Source organism: Portunus trituberculatus, chromosome 38 (assembly GCF_017591435.1).
Source record: "Portunus trituberculatus isolate SZX2019 chromosome 38, ASM1759143v1, whole genome shotgun sequence".
Classification (NCBI taxonomy): domain Eukaryota; kingdom Metazoa; phylum Arthropoda; class Malacostraca; order Decapoda; family Portunidae; genus Portunus; species Portunus trituberculatus.
The window spans coordinates 35,504,064-35,532,046 of record NC_059292.1 but is presented as its reverse complement, the minus strand read 5'-3'; the positions used below and the strand labels follow the sequence as shown (position 1 = coordinate 35,532,046).

The 27,983-nt window shown below is 35.5% G+C and overlaps 3 protein-coding genes across 7 annotated transcripts; 1 reads left to right on the top strand and 2 right to left on the bottom strand.

Moving 5' to 3' along the window:
* Positions 1 to 26: 26 nt before the first annotated feature.
* Positions 27 to 11,765, top strand: LOC123514741 (GRIP and coiled-coil domain-containing protein 1-like). 2 transcript variants are annotated; one of them, XM_045272837.1, is made up of 14 exons: positions 27 to 230; positions 1,351 to 1,468; positions 1,984 to 2,162; positions 2,613 to 2,771; positions 3,252 to 3,397; positions 3,727 to 3,892; positions 4,024 to 4,137; positions 4,343 to 4,507; positions 4,729 to 4,897; positions 5,088 to 5,193; positions 5,746 to 5,881; positions 6,179 to 6,373; positions 8,822 to 9,057; positions 9,765 to 11,765. In XM_045272837.1, exons 2-14 carry the CDS (start codon positions 1,390 to 1,392, stop codon positions 9,997 to 9,999), a joined length of 2,085 nt encoding a protein of 694 aa, XP_045128772.1. In that variant the 5' UTR covers positions 27 to 230; positions 1,351 to 1,389; the 3' UTR covers positions 10,000 to 11,765. The 2 variants fall into 2 exon arrangements, with proteins under 2 accessions (XP_045128772.1, XP_045128773.1); XM_045272838.1 differs by lacking the exon at positions 27 to 230 and adding an exon at positions 249 to 350.
* LOC123514740 lies at positions 6,871 to 21,042 on the bottom strand. 4 transcript variants are annotated; one of them, XM_045272836.1, is made up of 12 exons: positions 18,072 to 18,127; positions 17,633 to 17,813; positions 17,041 to 17,142; positions 16,185 to 16,292; positions 15,562 to 15,707; positions 14,818 to 14,979; positions 14,200 to 14,306; positions 13,858 to 13,969; positions 13,455 to 13,579; positions 12,884 to 12,986; positions 12,148 to 12,260; positions 6,871 to 8,454 (listed from the first exon to the last, which is right to left on the bottom strand). In XM_045272836.1, exons 2-12 carry the CDS (start codon positions 17,786 to 17,788, stop codon positions 7,307 to 7,309), a joined length of 2,382 nt encoding a protein of 793 aa, XP_045128771.1. In that variant the 5' UTR covers positions 17,789 to 17,813; positions 18,072 to 18,127; the 3' UTR covers positions 6,871 to 7,306. The 4 variants fall into 4 exon arrangements, with proteins under 4 accessions (XP_045128771.1, XP_045128768.1, XP_045128767.1 ...); XM_045272833.1 differs by lacking the exon at positions 18,072 to 18,127 and adding an exon at positions 20,952 to 21,042 and having other exon boundaries at positions 6,872 to 8,454; XM_045272832.1 differs by lacking the exon at positions 18,072 to 18,127 and adding an exon at positions 18,500 to 18,556 and having other exon boundaries at positions 6,872 to 8,454.
* Positions 21,043 to 23,865: 2,823 nt separating this feature from the next.
* Positions 23,866 to 27,697, bottom strand: LOC123514739 (charged multivesicular body protein 2b-like). Its single transcript, XM_045272831.1, has 5 exons — positions 27,529 to 27,697; positions 26,489 to 26,700; positions 26,071 to 26,251; positions 25,860 to 25,966; positions 23,866 to 24,437 (listed from the first exon to the last, which is right to left on the bottom strand). The coding sequence occupies exons 1-5, from the start codon at positions 27,680 to 27,682 to the stop codon at positions 24,327 to 24,329; spliced, it is 765 nt and encodes a 254-aa protein (XP_045128766.1). The 5' UTR covers positions 27,683 to 27,697; the 3' UTR covers positions 23,866 to 24,326.
* Positions 27,698 to 27,983: the final 286 nt, after the last annotated feature.

Sequence of the window (27,983 nt, the reverse complement as noted above, 5' to 3'; positions counted from 1 at the left end):
GAATATAGGGAGCTGTTAGAAAGGCGGAGTGGTGTACGGCGCGAAGGTGTGCTGGCAGCTGACGACAGGTAAACATTGCCACTGACAGCAGCTCTCACCCTGCCCCCTATGTAGTGCGCGATGTGATTGTGCTTCCTCTTGGACTTATCTGCATTTCATGCCTTTCACTGAAGAGCGTGCTGGATGGAGCCATACTGCAGGTGTTGCCAGTGTTGCAGGGCCCCCGTGAGGTGAGTGGGGAAGTCCAAGGTTGCCTAAGCTGTGAGTGGGGGACGGGAGGTGACACGTATGACGGTAGTGGATGTGAAGTTTTTGTGAACTATTCTCTTCAGGTGTTACTACTGTGCATGGTAATTCCCGCGACTGAGGCCGTTAAGCAATGTTTATTATACTACATATTTACTGTTAGGAAGACTTCTCATTCTAATGTATTTTCTTGAATTTTGACGTTTTGGTGTTTTTGGGGGAATCAGCAACGAACTGTTATCCCATATACACCTTACTTATATATTTTGATATATCAGTGATAGTGGTACTGAAGATGTTAAGAAATGCCTCCTTTTATGATTATCCTATCTAGAACAAAATTGATTTGGTGGGATCTAGTTGAGAGCATGAGCCCCTGGCTAGGTGGCCAGGAAGTAAGATAATCTGTGATAATTTCCAGCCTGCCTGAGCCCTTTAAATGAACTGCAGTAATCTTCCAATATTCAATGCAGATATTAGAATAACCAGTATTATCAATTGTTACTGTAGGAAAAAGTTGATTTATAACTCTAAACAGTTCCCTCAATTATATTTTGTTTAATTCTACTTTTTGTATAGAATTCATAGGTCAGGTTCTAGCTTTATCCTGTCAAAGAGTTCTTGGCAACAATACATAAAATTTTTCCTCTTTTTTTCATATGATTTAATAGTTAATTGATTGATTTTCTTCATTCTGGTGAGAAAAAGTCACAAAAATCATGTTTCCAAGTTGTGCCACATTCTTCTCCCTCAGTGCTTGGAAGGAATTAGTATAAATCAGACTTTGGGTGGATGAGATGGAAACAGCAATTTTCTGCACAAAATGTAAACTTAGAAAGTCTGCAGTAGGATTGCTTTCAGAAATATATAGTAATACAAATAATTTGCAGAATATGCTAGTTATTATGGCAGAAATGTAAATAATCTCACCATTTATACTGTAGTTAAGTATGTATTCATGCATGGTAACACTGAATGAAATAAGTTAAGCAAGCTTGTCCTGTGAAAAATTATTGGACTTTACAGTTGCAGTAAATAGTTGCCATTAGTGATATACATACTTTAAATGTCATTTTACATAGAATGATGTTTGTTGATTTACAGGATATTTAACAGCTGAACTGATGCTTGATATTGAACACCATGGCCAGCAAGAGGGACTTACTGGCAACAGTGGAGAGACAAAAGGATCAAATTGCAAAATATGAAACAAAATTAAAAGGTTTGTCAGTAACATTGTATGAATTGAGTATTTGCTGTCTTTGGTACCTAACATCATTAATACAACTATTTATTGTACTATATCTGGTTACAGCTTTCATGATATTGTGATAGATTATTTTTCTATCTCTTGCTAAATATGTAGCTATACACTTTAATGCCTCAATTCACATTCTCTGTAAGTCTTTGATTACAACAATATCAACACAAATATTCAGAAAGGTAATACATCAGTCAGATGTTCAAATCTCTACTTGAAAAAGTTCACCACAATTAAAGCTTTGGTGGACGGATGGAGAAAGAGGAAAACATTCATATCATGCTTCCTGCATAACACTGGAAGATGCAAGATGACTTGCAAAATACTAATGTCTTTTTTCCAGTACTCTGGCTATATGTTTCATTTAATAGTTATCATAATTATTTTCATAACTGTAGTAAAATTTCACAAGTAGCTTATGTGATTAAAATCGTAATGTGTTGTATAGTGATTACAAGCTTTCACCAAATTCCCAGATGTTGTTCGAGCTTACAAAGGACTCCTGAAAGAGAAAGAAGCCCTTGAAACAAGTTTATCTGCCTTAGCAGAAACTTCAAAAACAAAACAAGTCAGTGATGGAAGTGTGGAACCACCAGAAGGGCAGCCTTCTGAAGAGAGGGCTGAGGGAGAAGTCTCTCCACCCACAGAATTAAAGGTACTGTTTCATTAAAGTTATGTTGTGGTGTGTTAAAAGCACTAATATTCTCCTGAAAGACTGGTACCAAGCTGTAGTACAACTTTAGTTACCAGTGTCAGAAGTATCATTCCCATCGTTTTAGTTAATTTACTGAGCATAATGAGACCCCTCTCTGAGAAAATCTAAACAGTTGAAGTTTATCTAAACAAATTGGAACTTGGGATAAATTTCATGAAGTTTTACATATTGATAAAGAGTGTGCTTAAATTGAAATAAACTTGAGAAAGATACAGGTATGATGGGACTACATAAAGGTAGCCTAGGATTAATAAAATTCAAGCAGGCAAATACAACTAAGTAAATACAGGTACACTCTACTTTAGCTTGTTCTTACTTGAGACTTTGATTAGTATATTTTTTAAGAATGCCTTTTTTCTAATTCTTATGTTATGATTTTCTTTCCATCAGGATAGCACCACGGAAGGAAATACATCAGAAGATTCTGAGGATTTGAAGAAGAAAGTAGCTGCTTTAACATCTGCACTGAACACTCTCTCTTCTGAGAAGAAAAGAGTTGAAACTTCTTTTCAAAATGACAAAAAGAGACTCCTGGCTGAGAAAGAGAAGGTATATTTTATTAATGTCTTTAGTCACCACCACCACCATTATCATTATTATAAAGAAATAGAATTAGGTCAATACGATCAACAAAAGCAAAGTTTGACCATAAGTGTCATGTCACTACAGTTTTCCATACTAGAGAAGACTCATAACTCAGCATGATAGGGGTTCTCCATCATTGCCAACTTCTTTGACTTCCCCAGTTATACAAATATCTCATCCCATTTCCCTTATTTGTATAAATAGTCAAAATTCTGAAAAATTAGCCTACACAACTGCAGTAAAAACTAAGACAACACTTACCAATGAAGGAACTGATGTAATCATGCATTCTAAGCAGAAGGATCTTGTGGGTACAAGTCCAAACAGTGTTAGCGAGTGAAATTACTCAGTGACTTTCGTATGCAGGCTTTCATAAGAGATACTAAAGAAACTAAGATGATAAATTAAATAGGTATGTATTCAATATGCTTCTTTTACTTAAAGCTGGAGAAAAGTCTACAGGAAGCTGAAAATGCCAAGAACTCCTGTGAATCAAGCTATGAAGAGAAGATAAAAGATCTCCGAAGTAGACTCATTATTTCTCAACATGAGCGAGATCAGGACTCTCAGAATTCAGCTGTCATGTTAAGGTAAATTGTTAGATAAAAGACAATGCAGGTAACAGGTAATTGTAGTTGATAATGAATTTCATTTGTACTATTAGATTTGAAATAACACAACAAATATATGCAGACGCTTTCCAAGTCTAATGCCTAGTTCTAAATTCTGACCACTTATGTTTCATCTATTACAGTATCACTGAGTTTCACACTGCTTTGGCAAGGATCACTTCTGTTGTCAGCATCATACAGTAAATCTCACCTAAGTCAGAGAGAGATAGAGAGGTTAGGTAAGATTTACTGCATGTCTCAATTATCTTGAGATTATCTGTAAAGAGAAGATTTTCTTTTGTGGACAGGGAACTTGAAAGTAAGCTCTCTGTTGAGCGGAGTCTGAAGGAACGCACAGAAGCAATCTTGGATGAAACCCGGCAACAGTTGCAACGTCGCACGGCTCCTGCTAACACACATCCTCCTGAATATTATGAGAAGAAGATTAGTGATCTTCAAAATGAACTAGACCAGGTAGGTTGTAGTTTTCAATTGTGTGAAGTGTAATCATGTCTTGAAAATCTTCCTTATTGTGTGTTTTCATAGTATATTGGAAGCTAAATGATAGAGTACAGTACATTTGTGTAATGTCTCAATATTTTTAGGTAAAGTCTCGACTGAAGAAAGCTGAACAGCAGGCACAGGAACCTCCATTATTACGAAAAATCCAGGGCCAGATGGAGGAGCTGCACACTCAACACACACAGGCCTTGCAGAGGGTAAAGTGCACTGCAGCATCTCCAGAAATTTTCTTAATTTATCCACATATTTTCAGAACTTAGTATTTGTCTTCTTTGTATCTTTATGATTCTCAAGTTACAGTATGCATATGTCATGTAGACTTACATTTACATTTGTTCATGATTTGATTAATAATTGACTTAGTTTTCACATGAGTTTATTACTTTATACTTTATTAACTAGGAGAGGACCCATACTTCTGCAGTAGAAGAGTCGGCAAGAGATTTGGCAAAGTCACATGAGGAGCGAGTAGTATCACTGGAAGCATGCTTGGCTGACCTCTCTCTCACAGTGGCATCTTATGATCGGACCAGACAAGAAGACCTTCTCACCATACAGAAATTAAAAGTTAGCATGAATGTATTATGATTCATATTCATCCTCTTGGTAAAGTTGAAATTTGTTGTATCTCACAAAACCTAACAAGTTTTGAAAGAGTCCTCATACAGACAGCAATCACTGACCTTGCATCATGGCAACACATGCTGCTTTGAGTTTATGTGAAGCATCCCTCTTCACAATAGTAATGGTTATTAGAGAATGAATAATTTAATAATTATTATTTTCAGGACAAAGTATCAGAACTGGCCCAAGAAAATACTTTCCTCTTATCACGGTTGGAGCCCGATACTGACAACAGTGAAGCAGACATCACCACACTTTGCCAGCACATTACTAAGCTGAGAGACCAACTCATTACTGCCAACCTTCATGCCCAAAACCCAGTTGATGTGGAAAGTAAGAACATTTCCTGCACAGTAGTACTTATTTCTGCCACAAGTGCATGAATATTAGTTATCTTTATTTTACTTAATCCGAGGACTTCAGAAAACATGCTATAAACTAAAAATACACATGAATAGTGTATTTAGTTATGTTTCTAACAAATCTATGATTTTCAAGCAGCTACTGATGATGAATTTTACAGGCTTGCTGAATGGAGGGGAAAACATCCATGTTCGATGCCAGCAAGAATATGATCAGCTGAGGGAAGAATTTGAAAATTATAAGATATCCTCCAAGCAACAATCAAAGTAAGCTTCCAGTTTATAAGCTGCTATCTATATACCAAGGTGGTATCTTGAGACAAAGAGATAAAACATGCAAATATATATCTACATTAAATGTTTGTCCAACTATTTACTTAATGTAATAAGTTTTCTGCTGTTCTTTCCTAAACTAAGGACAAAGTTTCTTAAATATGGACTGATTATACTTTCTAAGATTAATTAATTGTTAGGATTGTCCACTTCCATCAATTAAATATGGTGTAAGCTTATCCTATACTGATTTCCCCTTAGCTTTATCTGGAGTCCATGCAGTATATCTCTCAATTTACACAATTATTAATGTTTCACATATAAATTGCTTGATCTCTTCCTGAGTTCATCTGTGGTGTAGATTATAGACTTTTCATCTTGACACATGCAGAGAGGGAAAGTATAGTTAGTCAGTATTCTTTGTATCTGCAAACATTTCTCATAGTTTTTCTATTGCTTATATTTGTTTTAATGTTTTTAATACATTTTGACACATTGTTTTAATAATTTAACTGTATGCAAATCTTTAAGGAAATGTAATTTCAGAGCTGCTAAGGAAACTGTTTGTAAAGGGGAGTGTGGAAAACAAATTGAAGATTTACGACAGAAGGTACGCAATCTTGCATCAGCAGCTCAGCTAGCAGCTGATTCTCACACCCAGCAGGTGACCTCTTTACGAAAGGTGAGACTGTACCCCTAAAAGATAACAGGGTATTCAAAATAGAAAGTATTGTAAGTTTGCTGGATCAAGCCATAGCAGTAAAACAATACTCTGACCTGTTGGCAAAAATTTTCTCCATTGATATATGTATAAAACAAACTACATCTTAGATCACTTTTTAGTTAAAATACTTTGAAAATGTGTCTAGCAAATCTTACCACCATCCATGGAGAGGCCTTCTTGTGAAATAGTTGACCAGATTCAGTATCCATACATGTATTTGCTAAATTTTTAAGGTTTCATTATATTGATTTTCAGGAATCTGCAACCTCAAAAGCTTCCTATGAGAATCAGCTGCGACGATTGGAGAGTGACAACCGAGCAGCAGTGGCTGCTTTGGAGCAGCAGTTGTCATTGCAGCAGCAACGTTCTCTTTCTACATTAAGTGAGCGAGATATGGAAATTCAACGATTGACTGAGGAGCTACACAAAAGAAATAAAATGCCACCACAGGTATAGTATTTCCAAAATTTATTCACACATTAACTGCAGAACCACAGAATTCATAATAACTTTTATCACTACAGTATCACAGTTTCTGTCAATAGGTTAAGTGCACAGTGAAGCATACATGGCCAAGTAAATTGCATGGTTTTACCAACTATAGGAAGAAAGCTTTACATGTAATAATATTATGGCTCTGTTTTCTAATGTTATTATCACTTTTTTTTTTTTTTTTTTTTTTTGTGTGTGTGTGTGTGTGTGTGTGTGTGTGTGTTTGATCTGCTGCAGTCTCTGACGAGACAGCCAGACGTTACCCTACGGAACGAGCTCAGAGCTCATTATTTCCAATCTTCGGATAAGCCTGAGACCAGGCACACACCACACACCGAGACAACAAGGTCACAACTCCTCGATTTACATCCCGTACCTACTCACTGCTAGGTGAACAGGGGCTACACGTGAAAGGAGACACACCCAAATATCTCCACCCGGCCGGGGAATCGAACTCCAGTCCTCTGGCTTGTGAAGCCAGCGCTCTAACCACTGAGCTACCGCTGTGTGTGTGTGTGTGTGTGTGTGTGTGTGTGTGTGTGTGTGTGTATGAGAGGAGAGAGGGAATTATCTAATAAAACTTTCTATTAGAGTCAAAGGAAGATGAAAGTAATGAATAATGTCTTCAGCTACAGAATGCTCCTAGTTATAGTTTGTACTTGATTCTATTCACAAGCAATATGGATTGCATTTTTCAGTCTTATTATTTATGTAAATGCATTATTGCTGCAGTCAGCACTAAGTTAGATTTTAAACCTCCATAATGTGATGCATTATTTAAACTCAATATAACAACAGAATTTTAAAGAAAAAGGAAACTCAGTGAATTAAAATTACTTTCTGTACTTCAGCACACCTATTTTCATGTTGTTTCTTAAATAATTAAGATTATTACTTATCCTCTGTACTAATATAGGTTCTTCTGTGTCTCTTCCTCATGCCATTATGGTCTTCACAATATCTATGTTTTACAGAGTAATTTTCAAGTTTTGTGTTGCCTTGCCTTTGAGAGTAATTTTTATTCTTGGCTTTGGTTTGACTTTCATGTTTATTTTCAGTCTCACAGAAAGTTTCAAGAGTGCTGTTATGTACACCGTCAGGGTAATGTCTATCTTCACTTTCACTTCCAGAATTGTGTTTAGGATTGTTTTCATAATTATTTTCAAGATCGTTTCCTGCTTTGGTTTTATAATTTTCATTTCCAGAATAATTCTCGTGTATCTCTTCGTAAGATGTGTTTTTATTTTTTGAACAGTTTGCAGCTTTGGTTTCATCAAGACTGGAATGATTTTCATCTTGTGTTTTGCCTTGATTTTCAGGGTAATTTTCATATTTTGATATACTCTGATTTTGAGTGTGACATCTCTCATCAATTGTTTCAGAGACATTCTCATCATTTGCAATTGTATAATTTTCTTCATAGTTTTTCCCATTCATTTTGCTTTCATAATCAGAATGACAGTCATCATTCACTGGGCTGTTGTCTTTAGAATGATGTTCATCCCTAGATATGTTTTCATTTTCTGAGCAGTTTTCATTTTCATGTTTGCTATTATATTCCAAATTATTATCATATTCAAATCTAATTTTGTTCTCAATGTTAATTTTATCCTTGGTTTTTTCATTGCTAAGATGATTTACTTCAGGAGTTTTCAGTTCATATTCAAGATCATTTTCAATTTTTATTTTACTTTCCTTTTCAGAGTTATTTTCATCTTGAACTACTCTCTCACTTTCAGAATTATTTTCTTGTTTATTTTTCTCCTTTTGTACCTTGATTTTGATAAATTTCATGTAACAAGGTCTATGGTACCCATGTTTCTTTGCATCATAGCTAGGAAATGGTATACTCTCACATTGATCATGATAAGCTTCATCTTCTAACTCTTCTCTGATATTCTTGTATTCAATTAATTTGCTGTAACTTCTGTCACTCAAAAGAATGATTCGGGAAGTTTTCTCATCCACAAGGCCATGGTAGTGAACCACACACTGGGGATCATCATCTGATTTCACTGTTATTTTCTCCTCTTCAGCATCTGAAGAAAAAAAAAAATTAAACAGCATAATGTAAAAACAAGCCATTTTCAAGCTTATGTATCTTAAAAGCAATCAAGTATAGCTATCTTATTAATAAGTAAATTATTTAAAAAGCAATCAAGTATAGCTATCTTATTAATAAGTAAATTATTTACCTATCCACATTGTGTTAGGGGATGATGACCAGTGACAAAACATCTTCAGACTAAGTATAGTAGTATTTATTCATGTATCACAAGCATTGTATTCAATAAGGGATTAATCCTACTGTAATTCAGTTTGGTTTATTTGCTTTCTTTTTATACTGATTTATATTAAAAGACCTTAGAAGATTCAACTTATTCAACTATGGTTTATTTGTTTCAGAGTGGACTTGGTAGTCTGGAAGCCACAGCTGCTCTGCTATCCCAGGTGAGTGGTGGGAGTGAAGGGCCCCTCCTACACCACCTTGAAGAGTTAGCTCGAAAAGACCAAGAAATTTCTCAGCTTCGAAGAGAGAAGAGACAGCTAGAAACAACAATGCGAGAAGTGCAGATGGCAGCCATTGTTCGGCAGCAAGCTCAGCAGGACACAATAGAAACTTTAGAGGAAGAAGCTGAAAGGTAAGTGTACTGAGTGATAAAGAACATGTGGCATGAGCATTTGTACGAATGTCATGAGGTGCTTAGTGGTTAAATTGGGTAAAAAGAATAAACTGGCTAAACTGAAAAGATGAAGAGTGAAGAGATGTATTAAAAGTGTTTGGAAATTTCACTTCCATACACCAATTTCTGTGACCACTTGAAAGATAAGCTAAAGCAGTATTTGTGTGAAAGGAATGGTGATAGAGGTAGAAGCTTTGAACAAACAAGAATGAAGTGCTTACATATGTAAAGGTGCTGTGGTCATCTCTTTAGAGGAAGCAAGGCATCAGAGAGAGACAGTAAACTAAAAGAATGCTTCAGGGAATTGTTGTGCTTCTTATGAGATATGAAGATTCAAAGTAAGACTGATAAAGTTAATTAACTCCTCAAATTAGATGTTGGTGCATTTGAAGAAGTATAGCTGATGGGTTAGCACCAGTCACATAATGCACAACCGATTCCTATCCACCATAGATAGCCATTCTCTTACACCTTTTTCTTTCTACCATCCTTCTATTGCATTCATGGTCTTCCCTTTAGCCTTGCATGTGTCATATCTGATCCACAAATCTTCAGTCACTCTTCTGTCGCTTTATAACCAGACCATCATGACTTTCTACTCTGCTTGTTAATTTCCAACACCAGCTCTAAGCACAACTTTGATATTACTCATTTTCCTCTTTCAGGCATCGAAGAAATGTTTCCAGAGAAGGAGAAAACCTGGAATATTTGAAGAATGTAGTTCTTCAGTACATGGTGAGTTCTGATGCCGAGTCTCGTCAGTTAATACTAAATGCCATTGCAACCATTCTTAAATTTACAAGTAAAGAGACTGAGAGTGTGAAGAAGTACAATGCCTTATGGTGGTGGCAGCCAGCACCAAAGAATGCAACACCAGTGAAGCCAATTCCAAAATCATAGGAATGTGTGCCTTATAGTAACACTATATATTTTTCATATGAATGTCCTATCCATTTCCAGTTTAGGAAATGATGTGGTTCATTTTATGCTGCTTATTACTTTATACACATAAATTTCATGTTCAAATATGTTTGCATGTTAACTAAATGTGCTAAATCCTCATCAACATACTGAACTTGATCCACTTTGGTAGTAGTAATCCATCAGTGTTAAAATTGCTGTACTCTCCTTCCAACAAGTACAAGACTAATATTGATGTGAGTGACACTACCTTTATTTTTCTGTATTACATTTAAAGATAAAATATGACTTGCTGCCACAGTATGGAGCCTCCAAGTCAGATGTGAAAATGCCTATTTGAATATACCATATTTGTCATAACAAATGATAATCACCCCATTTTATATTGGGGCATAAAAAACATTAATTAGTCAACAGAAGCAACATTTAAAGTAAATGTGTTTTCAATTTTATAGAGAGAGAGAGGCATATCATCTCACAGTGAATTGTGGGTATACAGGAAGCAATAAGCATTCCCTGGTAACAAATTGAGTCAAGCATGCATGGTAAGATTTTATATTTTCTTTGTGCAAATGTCATTTTTTATAAAAGTGAATGTAACATTTTTATCATGGAAATTTCTCCTTAAAGAAAACTCTTCTCATCTTTCCATTTTAGAAAGATAGAAGACAGAGGAGTACATTCTCAGTACCATTCCCATTATGTTACTGTTAGCACCCCTCTACCCAGAATGTATTTTAGGACAATTAATATCAACTTTACAACCAAGTTGATAACTTTTCTCATAATTATATTTTCAAGAAACTACTATTGTTTGTTCAGTGAAACCTGAACCAAGCTGTGTGAATTTATGTGAGTTTGCCAGCCAAGCACTTACAGGCTGTTGCCATATATGTATTCACTGCATATATGGATTTTTTTAGTTCCATGCAGAAAATATGAACCTTTATTTTAATTTATCTCAATTGTGTAGAATTTGAAAATAGCATACCAAAGTATGATCTTGAGTAATCTATTCAATATGAAAGAGAACATTTGACTGGGACCATTATCTTTCAGGAATACATACTAGTATTTGTTCCTGTTAAAGATTTTTGCTGAAGAATAAGAGATGCACTAAAACATGTACAACAGATGTTCATAAGTAAGAACGTACATTAAGAATGATACTTGTGAGTACTTCATTCCTTGTCATCCCACAGTAATCATATATACATTCTAGCAGCCAGTTCCCCATAACCAGAGATGGCTTGGTCAGACAGTCATGAAGGAAGGAGCCAGTTCTGTGGTAAGCCTATGTATATGACATATTTCTCTGATTGGGATTGATGTGGATGAAAGTGTGAATACATACTCTATCAGTTCTTAGTATGTATTGGTTTGGTGAAGGATGAAAGTATCTTCCCATAATGTAGGTAACTCATTTATTTTAACATGCTGGTTGTTTTGTTGTGATGTAATAGTCACTGTAATTGTTTGAATAATTGAATCTTTTAATGGCATTTTTGCATCTATAATTTAATTAATATATTTATTATTTTTCTTATCACAAGTTTATGCATATGATTCTTACTATATATCCTAAGATTGAATAATTGTAATAGTACATTATTTATCTCTGCTCTTCCCATGTTCTGTGATGGGGTTCCAGAAATGTACATAATGTAAATGGAATTTAAATATGACAGGTCCAAAAATATTTTAAATGTTATATATATATTTGACATTAAAAGGGATAGAAAAATTATGCAATTTTACTTGCTTCCTTCTTCAAGTACCTGAATAGTTAACTGCCTGCCTTGTTGTGTCCTTATGTATATGCTATTTGATATTTGAGTCCAAATAAAATACAAGCATTACTGAGCATCAGAACACAAGCAACAAATTCTTAGTGTATGACATGCAAATCTCGATATTAATACAGCAGTAAACACCATGCAAGTAAAGTAGTACAAATTTGTTCAACTATTTTATTATTTCTTCATGCATGTTTAGCTACATTTTAGTATAAACTGTAAATGAAAGACTAGTGGATGTTACTCTCCACTACTATAGTATTCATACACTGCATTTGATTACTTTCAAGCAACACATGCGTAATGATACCATTCCATACAAAAACCTAACCTTTCACAAGGTCAGCTGTCCAAGCAGGATCAGTGAAACTGTATGCACGAGGACGACCACCATGGTGACGGTAGTCCCACTCTGCAAGACCCCATCCTTTGCGACCATTTATCCTAAGAAAAAAATATATACTGTTTTTCATGTACCAGAGTAATATTCTTTAAAACTATTACCATGTGAGTGGAGACTAGGTCTAATTAATAATTGATATGCCTAAGAATAGTATATTCTCTTATTATCATCCTTGGTAATGGGAAGGTCATCTTACATATATCTCATTATCATTTTATTCAAACCATTGGCAGAGTTCCATTGATAAACAGTTACTGGAGATTATTTAAGTAACAAATGAACAGATGACCCCTCATCATATTGGACAGAACCTCTGATAAAGGCGTAATGTAATTTAGCTTCAACTAAGTGAAATAAGGAGACATATTTTGAACCTTTAATGTATAGCATTCATATTCTTCAGTTACTGTCATTGGTTGGTTTCATCATCAAATCATGAACTCCAGTACTGTAATATACATACTTATAAGAGGAAAAGCATATTCTTTTTTTTCTTTTTTTTTTTCCCACCGACTATTTAGGTAAAAATCATTCAGATAAATTGACACCAGTATTCATGGACTAGCTTACTGTTTACTTCCTCTTTCATTTACTCATTGTGATCTTGGTAAAAAAATAATAATTTTAGATTCATCTCTAGTACAAAGAATTGCTTATATCTTACCTGTAAGTGACCATACGCTCCACCACTCTTGTCTCCCACTCCCAACCAATGTAGAATTCTGGTGCCTCTACCACATACACCTCCACAACATACTCCTTGCCACCTGTGGATAAGCCTTTGATTCAAAAGCATATTCATCATCAAATCTTATCTGATCCCTACTAAAAAGTTTATAAGACCAATACTTTTCTGACAAAACACACAAAAAAACTGTTCAACATAAAACACAAAAGAAAATTAATCCTAGAATAATGTACAAGTGTAAAAGAATATCTTGCAAATTTGTTTTCATACTTTGAGCTCTCATTCAAAAGCAAATATATTCTGTTGTGCACTATTTCACGTTTTTTGGAATATCAGTGGAGTATATAAGAGAAAGGGAAGAGAAGAGATATGCCCATCATTCTATGTCAGGTATCATGTAAGCTTTTAATTTTCTGGAACCATATACATTTGGTGCAGAAATCCAGTTCATGAAGATGGTTACGGGAATTTATTGAAGCACAGAAAGATTGGTAATATATGAGACAAGTAGATACTGTTGTGAATACGTACATATAACATCTCTTACCTGCCACAAAGGAGAAGGAGTAGTCTGAGGGTGGATATCCATTCTCCCCATGCTGCCACAACAGGAGATTGACACTACTGATTGGTGTCACCTGTCCGCCATCACTGATGTACCCCATTTCTAACCTATCAAGATAAGTATCATTGCGTTGTCTTGTTCAATACACAACATTAGCAAACTGAATAACTGAGTTACCTCATTGTATGCCATTTAATTTCAGATATTTACATTACTTAGAAGACAAATGAGTTATGCAAATGTCTTTTTGTTTAATGAGGATCATACCAAAGCCAAAACGTTTGCTATCACACTAATCTGAAATGATAAATCAGCTTAAATTCCAATGTCTGCTTGAAAATTCAATATTACAGATTTACAAACTTTACAAATGAATATCACTCACTGAGTACATGTGGCAGGCTGGCAAATGATTCCCACATTGCCCTGTAGGCCATCCTGGGTGGCAAACATGTGGAGGCCGTAACGGTGCATCAGCTTCCACTCTCGTTTATGTCCTGTGGATGAGCTGCATTTCAACTTTGAAATGAACTTTGCAATATTCTGATACTTTCTGACAGTTTATGTATCTTTGAGTTTTACAATTCTTTCCAGTATGATATTTAGTCTTCGCTATGGGATCAAATTTGTCATTCAATTTTGTGGAACACTAAGCATACCATTTTGAGAAATATATAATTTCTTAAATTAATATAGTTTTGCTATAGAAGATAGCAAAACATCTTACCATAACTGTGGTCTCTCATTGAGTCAAGCCTAAGAATGTAGGGATGACCATCCACCACCACTGTGCCTTCCATGCGACCCATCTGCTCATAATGGCTCTGATGTGCTCTGCCAACATGAATGCAGACATCAGCTCTGTTGTACACTTGGCAAACAAAAATCTAGTCCCAAACATAAATTAACATTTATATATAAAAGCTTAAGTAGCAAATTTAAAAGCTTTTTCCAGTTATTGCTGAAAAACTGAGATTTGAAAAAACACATTAATACTATTTTCAAGCTGGTGAAAAGCTGGAAAATCCTTTATTAATTCACACAAATCTATAACATAAATGTGGCATCCCAGTACCATCATAGACACAAGGCTGATTTAACTAAATGCTAAATTTCTTTCAAAATAGTGATGAATAGAAATGATGAAATAGATCGATATATGTTCACCATCCTACCACTTATTCCATATGACAATGACAATAAGTTTCCTTGTGTATATACTATATGATAAATCTTTACCCTTCTGCTACAATATACATGAAAAAAGATGTTCATCTTAAGGAATACTGGTCATTCAGTAACTTTTATCATCACATATAAGAGAACAATATTAACTAATACTCACTCTCTGAGTTGCTGGAAGTACTGGCGAGACCACGGTTCCCTGGCAATGCTTCGTGCCAAAGCTCTTGCACTCATGTCTGTATCGAAGTCGAAGTAGGGCTGTTTACTGGTCCATTCAATGTCTAGCTTGACGTTCAGCCTGGACAAGGGGCTGTCCTTCATTCTGCCACCACATGGGTCATTAATCTCAAGTGCAAATTAACATGCAGGTATGGTTCCTTCATATCCAAGGATAACCACTGACCAACAATAGACTACCACTCCCTAAGCAATTAAAAATAGTACTATGTACCACAATTCTTTTATGCATTTACATACTACTTACAAAAATTGTGAAAAACTACAAGATGTTACATTAAAAGACATGTTCTTTGGCTGTTCAAGTATTTAAGTTAGTGAAATGATCTCTCCATCATGGAACATAATCTCACAGAAGAGGAATATTCAATATATGTACATACACTAAAAAAAAGGTATTGCCCCATCATTATGGAATTACAATCCCAAAAAATTTCTTTGACCTCAAAGAGCACAGAAACACAAAAAGCTCCATTGATTGCAATGAGAAGGACCTGCTTATAATGCAGTAAAGTTAATTAAAATAAGAAAAAAAAATAATAAAAGAAATACAATGGTGACTGGGAAGTTCTCTAACCAGACGTCTAATGTGGTACATACATAACCCACACTTATTGTTAAATTCATGTCTAGTTATACATTGTGCATGTATCAAATAGGTACTTACTTCATGGGTCCTTCATACTGAATCTTCCAAACTGACATGGGCTTCACTGGGGTGATACGCAAACCTTCAGCGGCAAACTGTTCCCCATCTCCAAACAGCATCGTATCTGGCATCTTGGGCAACTGTAGCAGCCCCAAGCCAGGCACCTGCATCAAAACATTCAGTAAAACATTCAGCCACACCACACTACATACATATAGCACTACAATCTACAATACCACACAACTTACTGCACTTGTCTTTATATAAAGTATATCTAATTATTACTAATCATTAATTATTGATTATTAATTAATTGATTAATTAATTAATTATTAATTGATTATCAATTATTATTACTAATTTCATCTCTTAGGCCCTTTTGCACCTTTTAGTTTTCTCTGTGGTCAAATATATACAGCTCACCAATAAAACCAGAACCAAGACCCAGGACATAATTTTGCAATCCAGTGATAAGAAAAGAAAGAATAATATCTATTTTGAGTCATCACACTTGAGGAGGCTCAATAGTTGGAATATGGGAGGAATTTTTAGGATTTAGATATCATAATATGGACAAGAATATCTTATGTCATGCAATCACTGCACATCCCTGAATACACCAGGAGATTGAATTAAGTTACCCTGATAAATAGGAGGCCATTGATGACCCCCTTTGGTCGTCGAGCCGTGGCAACCACCAGATAGTGGCCGTTCTCATTGGCTCCATTGAAGTACACAGCATCAATGGCCTGAAGGAATATACTGATTACTTAATGACAAGCCATGAACACACACACACACACACACACACACACACACACACACACACATAATTAATTATCAATGTATTAATTTAATTTACCTGCCCTCTCAAAATTCCCCAGTACTGTCATTACCAGATTTGAGTGTATAAATTGTAGTAATGATAATAATAATATTAATAATAATAATAATAATAATAATAATAATAATAATAATAATAATAATAAATCAATAAATAGTCTCATACGAATGTTTGAGAGAAATAAAGGAAAAGAATACAAAAGATAATAACAAGATGCATCATTGAACCGCAGGAAGGGAAGGACACCACCCGCGCCACTGCGCCACACAACACTGGTGACTGCAACTAGTTAGTGTGCTTTGTATTTCTTCCCACGCGTGTGAACTTTAATCGTAACCACTTTATCTGTGCTACTGCAGGAAAAAAAGTTCAGCTCTGGAGAACATGACATGATAGATTACGTTGGCAGCAAAGTTTTCTACAGGACGTTACATAAGGGAACCGAAACTGCTGAATGAAGCAGATAAGTGTTTCGGTGTGTTGGTCGTTTGAATCTGTTTACCGGTAGTACAGCGATTGCAGCGTGTAGAGGCTTGGAACTGGCTTGAAGTAGGGTGAGTTTACTCACATTAATATAACGGTGGACGTTTAAGAAATTCCAACTCTCTCTCTCTCTCTCTCTCTCTCTCTCTCTCTCTCTCTCTCTCTGTTACCTTGGGGTGGTCGGAGAGTGGCTGCACACACTCCATTAACTCCACATTGTCGCGAGCTTTGACACCATATCCAACTTCAGCTCCCGACCCCGTCTTGTTACTCTGCCAGAAACACAACACACCATTATTTTGACATCCACAAAAAATATCTCGCTGCACAACCATCGCCATCAGTTAACAGCTAATTTCTGGTCCACCTTAACTGTTTCACCATGACTTAAAACCCATGGAACAGCATTTCACTGCCATTACAGGGGAAAGTCATGAAATCTGCCTAAACCTCTCATTTTAATAACACTCAACTAAATGTCTGAACTTCCCGTGGGTTATAAACAGCCACGTGCTTCTCTGTTTTTCAAGAATAAATTAACAAGTAAATAATTAACAAGTAAATAAAACAAACATTCATTTTACTGTTTAATCCTACATAACAAGAATAACAATATGTAAAAAATAATAATAATAATAATAATAATAATAACCGAGAAAAGCAAGACTAATATTTGACCGACTTAAATTTCTAGTTAGTACATATTTCATTTGGCAGTTTATGACAAAAATGGTCATCAGAGATAAAAACAAAGACACTAACCCAGCGACGGACTTTGACTATGATGTAAAAGATGACGACCTTGAGCCAGTACCAGAAGCCAGGCTGACTGTACACCCCCAACAGCCGCGGCGGTGGCGTGGTGGACCACAGCAGCAGCCAGGTGACCGCGGCCACACCCACCACCAAGTAAAGCATGGTGCCTCACGATATTCTAGCCAATCTGTACAAAATAATGGTGTTTTAAGAATGCTTCCTTCCTGTAACACACACACACACACACACACACACACACACACACACACACACGTGTATGTGTGCACACGTGCCTGCGGTTACTTTTCATTTGTCCATGTTCTAAGTAAACGTATTACCGAAAAACATATCACGCTAACTGTTACCTTGTTAAGATGAGAGATACATGAGTGTGGTGCATCAAGTTGTAATACAGGTAAAGGAAAAAAAAAAAGGAAAAACTAACCTCTAGGTATTTTGCATCACAAATTTTGAATGAGAGATGTTGACACCTGCCACCACTATATACCTGCAAACTTTTGATGAGACACAATGAGAGAGAAGGGCTAATATGACGATATTGTCAAAGAAAGACGGAGCATTGAATTGTTTTGGGGATGGACAACAATGGGAACTGCTTGAAATTAGGCAAATTATCTATGTACATTAAACAAGACATTTTTGTGAGATATTTTGAATATAATATTACAAAAGTTAAAAAAAATAAATAAATAAATAGATACGAATCATGCAACACGGTAGACTAAGAATGATACATTAAAAAAATGAACTAATATGAGATATAATTATTGCCAAGAACGCTACGCCATGGAAAATTAATCAGTGTCTACCGTGCCTTAATTACTCGCTCCACCTGCACCGGCACATACTCACAAGTCCTGGCAGTCTGGCCCGCCGCCACTTACTACTCCTTCCCCCCCTCCACCTCGCTAAGCAACTTTTCTTATCAGGCTTATCTGTCTCGTATCAGGCCCACGAAAACTCGCCTATCCAAGTAATTTACGTGATAATGTTGCCTTCTACAAATAATACCTACATAAAACAACTGTTAAACCTGACGTCCCTTGCACAAGTAACCCACTACTCATGAAAACATCTCTCCATTCGCGATTCCTGCCATAGTTTCCTTCCTTGGGACCACGTCAGCGTGACCCAGCAACTCAAGAATCTTAACACTTCCATCACGTGTCCACCACAATGTCTTAAATCTTGAAGAGAGCAAGATGGACCAACAGCTCTCCTAAAAAGAAAAGATCACTTCTCCTATAAATGATAAATCTAAGAAATATCATACGGAAGTTTTACTCTCTCTCTCTCTCTCTCTCTCTCTCTCTCTCTCTCTTCATTATTAGTATCACCATCACCACCATTATTATTTTTTTTATTAATTCACTCATTTGTTTTTTTTTTCCTTTGTTTACTTATATAATGTATTCATTTATTTGTCCATTTATTAATTTATTTACCTATTAACTTACTTATCTTGTTTTTTCCCCTTCATTATCATTGTTATTACTCTTCATTGTTTATCTATTCATTTTTGCAGTTAAACATACTTATTTATTTATTCATCTATTTACTCGTATAGTTTTCTCTCTCTCTCTCTCTCTCTCTCTCTCTCTCTCTCTCTCTCTCTCTCTCTCTCTCTCTCTCTCTCTCTCTCTCTCTCTCTCTTCTTCTTCTTCTTCTAGAGTCTAGACCGAGCACCACCTCAAGCAGCTTTATAATGTACACTACTGGTTTCATCCCACCTCCCCGCCACTCTTTTACCTGCATGGATGGAGTCATCAGTATACCTGGCTGCCTCTCCTCTACCCAGATTTCAAGTTAAGACTGAGGTGAATATATATCTGTGGGTGTGCGTAACTTGAGAGAGAGAGAGAGAGAGAGAGAGAGAGAGAGAGAGAGAGAGAGAGAGAGAGAGAGCGGAAAGGAGAGGAGAGGAGCTCTTTACTCATCAGTCTACTGTGAGTGTATGTAAAAGATCTCACACACCTTCCACCATTCACTCGATGACAGCGATGCCTGGCCCAAGGATGGAGACCACAGGGGAGACTATACTAGCGTGCCAACATACTTGTCCCATGTAAAAGTAATAATAGTTGCGTCACCTTCGCTTTTTTTTTTTTTTTTTTTTTTTCCTTCTTTTTTTCTATTTGTTTATGTGTCGGTTAGTATGTGCCGCACTGAGGCCACGGAGTCCTACCTCTTGCATTTTGTGTTTGTTCGTGTCGCAAGAGAAATTCAGAGGACAGTGATTTGTAGATTGTTTCCGAATTCTTTTGCATATAAGCTGCCATGTTGAATATCATGATGGCAATATAAAATTTGAATGCTGAAAAGGATATTAAATACATTCTTATAATTATTTACACAGCTTAGAATTTGAGTGAATCATGATTGTTACTTGATTTCAATATGGTATATCAAATAGTGTGTATTAAATACGATACTGCAAAGCTAAGGTGAGCAGAAACGAACGCATTTTTGAAAACTTTATTAAATGAATCTCATACTCCATGAGTATGAGGTTCATTTAATTATTATAGTTGTCCACATATAACTTAAATAAATAAATGAATAAAGACCCATTCATACACATCTGGACATTGCAGTTAGTAGCAAGGCTGTTGTTAACGGCAAAGTTATGCATCTCACTATAATGAGAATAGTGGAAAGGGCAATCAGACGCATAATTCTCAAAAGGCAGTGCTATTTTTTTTTTTCAGACTGTCTTTGAAAAAGCCTAAAAAGGTTTATCAGTTGGCACGCAGGCACTCCCTTTTACACCAGTGCGTCTGATCAATTCTTAGTTGATGGTGATACTATAGCGTCCGCTTCAACGTTTAGAACTTTATACACAAATATGTGCTTCAGAGATCAGCGGATAGGATATTAGTAACCTTAACATTAGAAATGCCTTAATCTAACACATGCCGGATCCCGTAACATTTCCAAGCCAATTTTACTCTTCAAGGTGTCAGATGGCGTGGCGCTCTGAGTCAGGAGGCATTTTTAACACGTGGTTCATTAACAGCGTGGCGCGCGCGCCGTGTCTTCACTTGGTTTGTGAGCCTATGTATTTCCGATCTGAAGACTTAAACTACAGCATCTCGTTAGTAATGGACAGTTACATCTTTTGTAAATGTTGTTTTAAGCTGTCAAGCCTTCAATCTAGTGATGGTCTTATGTAAACAGCACATTTCAATTGTTTTTACGTCAGCCAAGTCAACCATTTAGCACATCTCATCAACACTGTCACTGCAAAATAGGCTCATAGCAACACGTGGGTGCGGCATTTCTTCTGTTTTGTTGTGTCTCTTACCTTGCTAATTTCTGGCTGCTGGTACAGATTTGGATGCACCCTTTGGCACTGCTGCCCACCACCACACACCGCCACACACTGACGCCTCCCGTGCCACTCGACATCACTGCTTGCTACCATCCTTGATGTCTGCCACTGCCCTCCGTTTGCCTTGAGTCACATAACTTAATTAGTAAAATCAGTTTGTCATACTCATCTTGATTATTATCATTATCAGTCCCTTCACGCGTTTTCTGCCCTTGAAGCGTAGGTGACGTGCCGTAGCGTAGCACTAACCACTTTAGAATAAGGCAGTATGTGTATTATACATATACAAGAATTTTTCCTTTTACACTATACATAGAAACTTAATGTATCATGTAAAGGGAAATCATCTAGGAAAGAAATTATAAAATGGGAAAATGGGTATATTTGACCCATTAAAGTATCATTTTGTCCTTTTAATATATTTATATACTAAGTGAATGATAGTGACTCTTTTTTCATCCAAACTTTAAGAATAAAGGCTAAGACTACTACAAATGCAGGAAGAAAAAAATCCATAATGCACACTGCACAGCGCAAAAGAGCGGTACCATCTGGCAGAGGTTGGGCTGGATTGCGCTGAGGACATTGTGTAAATTCAATTTAATATAATGTATTTTAATTAACGTTAAGAGATTTCCATTCATTTGGTAAACTCGTAATGATAGGCCCAACCTTTCGGTCAGTTTTTACTTCACAAACTTTGAGCAAATACCGAATGTAGAGTACATTGATTGTCTTGTCCTAGAAAAGGACAACTGGTATCCATGCAACATCGAGTTTAGTAGCATATACAACAGTGTGTACTCTAAAATTACGAAAAATTGCTTATCTGTTGGCTTTTTTCTTCCCACAATTAATGCAAGGGGGAAAAATACGTGATATAGTGTTAATGCTTTTTTTATCTGACAAAGTCTTATATAAAAAATATATTCCATAGTAAATTACAATCATCAAATCAGGTTAAGACTTTTTTTTTTACAATTATTGCAATGCATACACGTAAACTTAGCAAACATTTATCAGTCAGCTAATTCTATACATTAAAACCTGAAGATATCAAAGTGGTGAGACAGCATAAAGGTGAAGGCATACACTTTAAAGTCATCAAGTTTCCAGATGTTTTTCTCATTTTCTTTCCTGGTGAAGATTATACATGTAAGGTTATCAGGTCAAAGCTTCAGAGTTTCCAATCAAGGCATATTTCGGCAACCAATCTTAAATTTACATAACTCTCTTGTAGGGAGTATTCACTTAGCTGAAACAATTGAATAAAATGCACAACTCATCCATACTCTTGATTTTCTGACTTGGTAGATAGTTTTCAGTTAGAAGAACATCTCAACAGAAAACAATAATGTGTTTGTTAGCACTTAATGGTAATTCTGAATTAGACATCAATCAAACCATACTTCATTTGTGCATGCAAGATTGGCTATTGCATGACAGTATCAAACTAATTCCATTTTTTATAACTTTTGAATAGGTATGTGACCTTCTTTTTTACACAAATTAAACTTGTTGGTTGTGAGAATTATGATAGTTTTGGTACATCCAAAGCAGCACCCAAAAGGCAATTTCCTTGGCTAATGCAGAGAAAAAAAATCTGTTTCCTTCATCCTTCCATCATCATCTTTTCCTCATGCCTCTTAGGACACCAACTAAAGTAATGTATGGTATGCATCATAAAATCCTCAAATTAAAAGTATCTATAAATATTACAGAATTACTTAAAACTTGACTTCAACATACTTTAATTTTTCAAACAATCCTATGAAGTGTTCAAATGATTTTTTTTTTTTTTTTAAACAAAACTTGTTACCTCAGCTAATTTGTGTACAGCGGTCTCATGTTCTGTTAAACCAAAGGAATCGGTGAAAGATTAAGGCATGGGATTCTGCAGTTCCCAGTGAGACTGATTATTGATAACTGAAAAATTCCTATACACATACTGTGTATAAGTGGAGAGTGCACTAAGTGACTCAAATTTTTCATATTCTCTGCCCTTTGTTTTAAGCAAAATACATGACAATGTTACTGATAAAAAAAAAAAAAATAGTATGAAAGCTCTGGTTTACCAGAATAAAGTATTGTAGGTAAACCTCTTGTAAGATAGAGAGACAATAGAACTACAGTATACAGTTATGAAAGATAAACATGAGAGAACAATGGACAAACTGAGTTAACATCTGTATGCAAAGCAAAATATACATTGCAGACAAGATATTTTCTTCACCTCTTACTCATTAGGAATGAGCCACTATGAATACAGATGATAGGACAGCAGCAGCTATTAGACAATTATACTATATCTTATATTCTCTCCTACAAGCTATGCCAATCACACTTTGGATATAGAATGAAGTTCTTTTTTAATAGCTTTGCATCAATAGTTTGAAACATTAAATTAGATAAGTTGTTGAAACTGTGGTTCATTAAGTCTTCGTCAATTTCAACCGTGGGTATTTCTTGCAGACCTTCATGCAAATAGTAAATATTTATATAAACTGCATATATATATATATATATATATATATATATATATATATATATATATATATATATATATATATATATATATATATACATATATATGCTTCTGCAGTTTACTATAAAGATTTACTATTTAAGCATGAAGGTCTGCAAGAAATACCCACGGTTGAAATTGACGAAGACTTAATGAACCACAGTTTCAACAACTTATCTAATTTAATGTTTCAAACTATTGATGCAAAGCTATTAAAAAAGAACTTCATTCTATATCCAAAGTGTGATTGGCATAGCTTGTAGGAGAGAATATATATATATATATATATATATATATATATATATATATATATATATATATATATATATATATATATATATATATTAACTTCATAGAATTATCAAGAAAAATGTATATTTTATTCAATTTGATCATCTATATTGCAGCAAGCTCACAATACTTTAAAGTCAATGGAAAACCCAGGCCAAAGATGGCAAAGCTTACATAAATTATATATTCTTTTTTATACATAGTATATAAATAAATTTCTCAAAACCCAACATCATGTACAAATTTTCCTTTTATCATTACACAAAACTCACACTATAATAAATAAAATGATTCAATAATTTCACAAATTCTTTTGCAGAAATATTAGAAAAGCGAGGTATATTACATACAAGTTGGTGTAAGTACACTTTAAAATATTTCATGTATTTACAAGATAACTTCCTCCATGAATGGCTGTTACCTGTGAAAAAGACGACATGGCAAATAGATAAATCTGCTGTACATCTTTCTTTAAAATGTAAAACGTAGTATAAGGAAAGTTCCATGAGAAGAACAGCACACTCAGATAACAATTATGTGGCTCTCAACTTTGCAAGGGATTGTTCTAGTTCATCTTCTGAGAGGACTCTGGATTTACTTGCATCCCCTAATGCATCTGTCCTTACTGATGGAGCTCCTGCCACCTGAAAATGCAATGAGACACTTGAATGACAACTGTGATCATAAGTCTGCCATTTCCTATTTATCCATTTACCTAAATGAGATTCCACCTTAGAGTTAAGCAGCCCAGAAAAGACATCACATCTGTCTACTGGTGTGTGTGTGTGTGTGTGTGTGTGTGTGTGTGTGTGTGTGTGTGTGTGTGTGTGTGTGTGTGTGTGTGTGTGTGTAATTACCTAGTTGTATATTACAGGGTTTGAGAGAGGCTCATAGTGACCTGTCTCCATATCTGCATTTACCCAGCTTTTCCTTAAATTTGTGGACACTCTGCTGCTACAATCTCTTCACTTAATCTGTTCCAGATGTCCACCATCCTATATGGAAGACTAAACTTTTTAAAGTCCCTCAAATACTGACTTTTCATTATCTTCTTAGAGTGTCCTCTTATTCATCTATCTCTATCCTTCATCAGTGATACCAGGTCTTTTCTATCTATCTCTTCCATAAAGTTTACTAACTTATACATCGTTATTACTGATGACGAGGTCGCTGTGCGACTGATACAGGATAACCTAGATGGGCCCTGGTGGCCCTTTGTTATCCTATTATTTATGTTATGTTATGTTACTATATCTCCTCTTTCCCATCTATCCTTCAAAGTTGGTACTTCATTTCCTTCAGTCTTTCTCCATGGGGAAGATCCTTTACTTCTGGCACAATCTTTGCAGCAGTCCTTTGGATTCTTTCTAGATTCCTGATGTCCTTCTGTCTGTATGGTGACCACACCACTGCTGCATATTCTAGTCTAGGTCTTATCATCGTGGTTATGATCTTTTCATCATACTCTTATCCATGTGATTGAATGCCACCCTGATATTTTAATATCTTAATGTCTTGTATGTTGAAGCAAATAACCCATTTATGTGCCTTTCTGGAATCAGGGTGTCTTGTATAATCACTCTTAGGTCTTCTCTTCACTCCTTTACATTAAAATATTTTATCTCATTTTGTATTCCTATGTAGGTTTTCTATAACTTTACTTTTACTCATTTCCACTACATGACATTTCCTGGTATTAAATTCTAATTTCCACTTTTGGGTCCATTCCCAGATCCTGTCAATATCTGCAATTCCATACAGTCTTCAATGTTCCTTATTACTCTCAAAGTTTTGTATCATCTGTAAACAAAGTGTGTGTGTGTGTGTGTGTGTGTGTGTGTGTGTGTGTGTGTGTGTGTGCACATATACAGGATTTCTTGTACCTTTTCTTCATCAACGCTATCAATTATCTTTTCTAACACACAATGAATACCATAGCAGTCGTTTCAAGCAAGTAACAAAGTGTTCACCCTAACAATTAGATTATAAACTAAAAGCCAACTAATTTGATTATTTAAAAGGTCAGCAAAGTGCATGAACAATGAGCATTCATTAATTAGTCTTACCTTTGATCCAATTTCAATGCCAATTTCATCCAAAACCTGATTCACAATGGCATCACTTTCTTCTTCATCTCCACTCTCATTTAGTATGTCATCAAGGGTATCATTCACTGAAAAGATAAATAAAGTAAATACAAAATCCTCAGAACTGACACATGTTAAGAATGTGAAATCATAGTGCTCTTAAATGTTGCAATTAATTGCAGCAACTTACTAAGTTCATCTGTCATATCCAATTTTGCAGAAGCCTGCTCAAAGTCTCTCATATTCTTGGCAATATCCTCTGGCTTCATGATCTTGTTCATGTTAACCATGGTCTTTGTGGCTGTACCCATAGCACCTGCCAATTTGACATTTGCTTGCATGCCCTTTTGTTGAGCTGCCACAGATGATATCTGAAAACCAATAACAAAGCATGGTTTCAGTCTTTTTAATCTAACCTTATGTATCAACAATAAGTTATATACAGTGTATGAATGAAAAAAATTTATAGTATGAATACCAAAGGGTGCCTTGCACAAATTAAAATTCTTTCAAGATATTCTTTCAGCTTGTATAAATCAATTATTCTCCAGTCACCAGACTATGTAGTTGGGAATCTTAACTTTGCCTTACAACTAATATTTACTAACCCTGCTATTTGCAGCATAGGTTCTTGCTTTCTGCTTTCTGATGTTAACAAGCTGTTTGGCAAGGACTGCCACAGCTTCTTTATTGCCTGGAGATTTTGCCAGTCTTTTTATATCATTTTCTAATTTTTTCTCTTCCCTTTCCAGTTCTCTTCTATCTCGTTCCACATCTCGGCCAACTCTGCGTAGCTGCCGTTCATTGGCCTTCATTTGCTCTGCAAATCATTTACAATAACAGTAATTAAGCAATCAAAAAATCTCTGCAACAAACTTCACAAACAATAATTTCATCTATGTCAAAATAAGCCAAAACATGTTTATCAATCAAATGAAAATAATTTTTCACTTGTTACAAAATTTTAATTTTGATAAAATACACAAAGTCCTTTCCCATAATAAGAGATTACCTTCACAGTCCTATCTTATTTGCGATTTTGTGCTTTCATATCATAAATGAGAAATATGAAGTCTCTTAATTATAATGTTGAACTATAAATTGTACACCTCATATCATGTGGCCTCACTTAAACTTGCTACATTGCCACCCAGACCTTCAAAGCATGAATAGCATTCCTATGCTAAATTTGCACTGTTAGTTAGCACTGTGTTAATTTCACATTTTCCATGTGATAATATAGACATGATTCGTCAATTGTTATGTGGTGCTATATTTCACCACCAAACATGGGACAGAAATTTGCAACAAACCTGCACTTTCTTTCCTTCTTTCATCATTCCTGGAATAGATTCTTGTTGGTATTGGCTCGGATATTAATCATGATGTCCATATTAAACATATTACACAATTTCAAGTGCATATTAAGCTTCTAGGAAAGTTTTCAGTTACTTTGTTCGGTATCACCCCGTACCTTCTTAGCCATCACGGGGTTCCTCCTCTAGCAACAACAATCAGGTAAGAACAGGTACGGTAAACAATGCACAAATACGCATTACTCAAAATGCATTACTACATTATTGAAGGAGTCTCATAGGCAACTAACAATAAAACTCGTTGGGAAATAGGAAAATCATCTTGAAATTACCTTTGGGATTGGGTTTCTTGAACATTGTGGTGGAGTGTTGAGCAGTGTTGTGGTGTAAGGCGACCGTGAGTGACTCAGACCCTTCGGCCGTACTGTTCCTGTCATCACTCCTGCCACAACTGTGACAAGATGTGATTACATTTAGTGAAGACATGATTATGATATAAGTACAGTTCATATAGTGTATTTTGTGTCTATTTATGCAATTACACTAATAAAATCACTACCTTCTTCGTTCGTTGCGCTTTTTTTCTTTTTTTGCGTCGCTCAGGTGTGGTGGGACTTAATCTAAGGACTGTTTTGAGTTTATCAAAACGTGAATTTAGAGTTTCTGTGGTTGATTTGAATTTCGTTAGATATCTTTTAATTATCGTATATTCTACAGATCTTTTTCTATTGTTTTTGGGCCGTCTCCGAACTTACCCTATTGTCTGACTTGATTTTCAAGATGACTG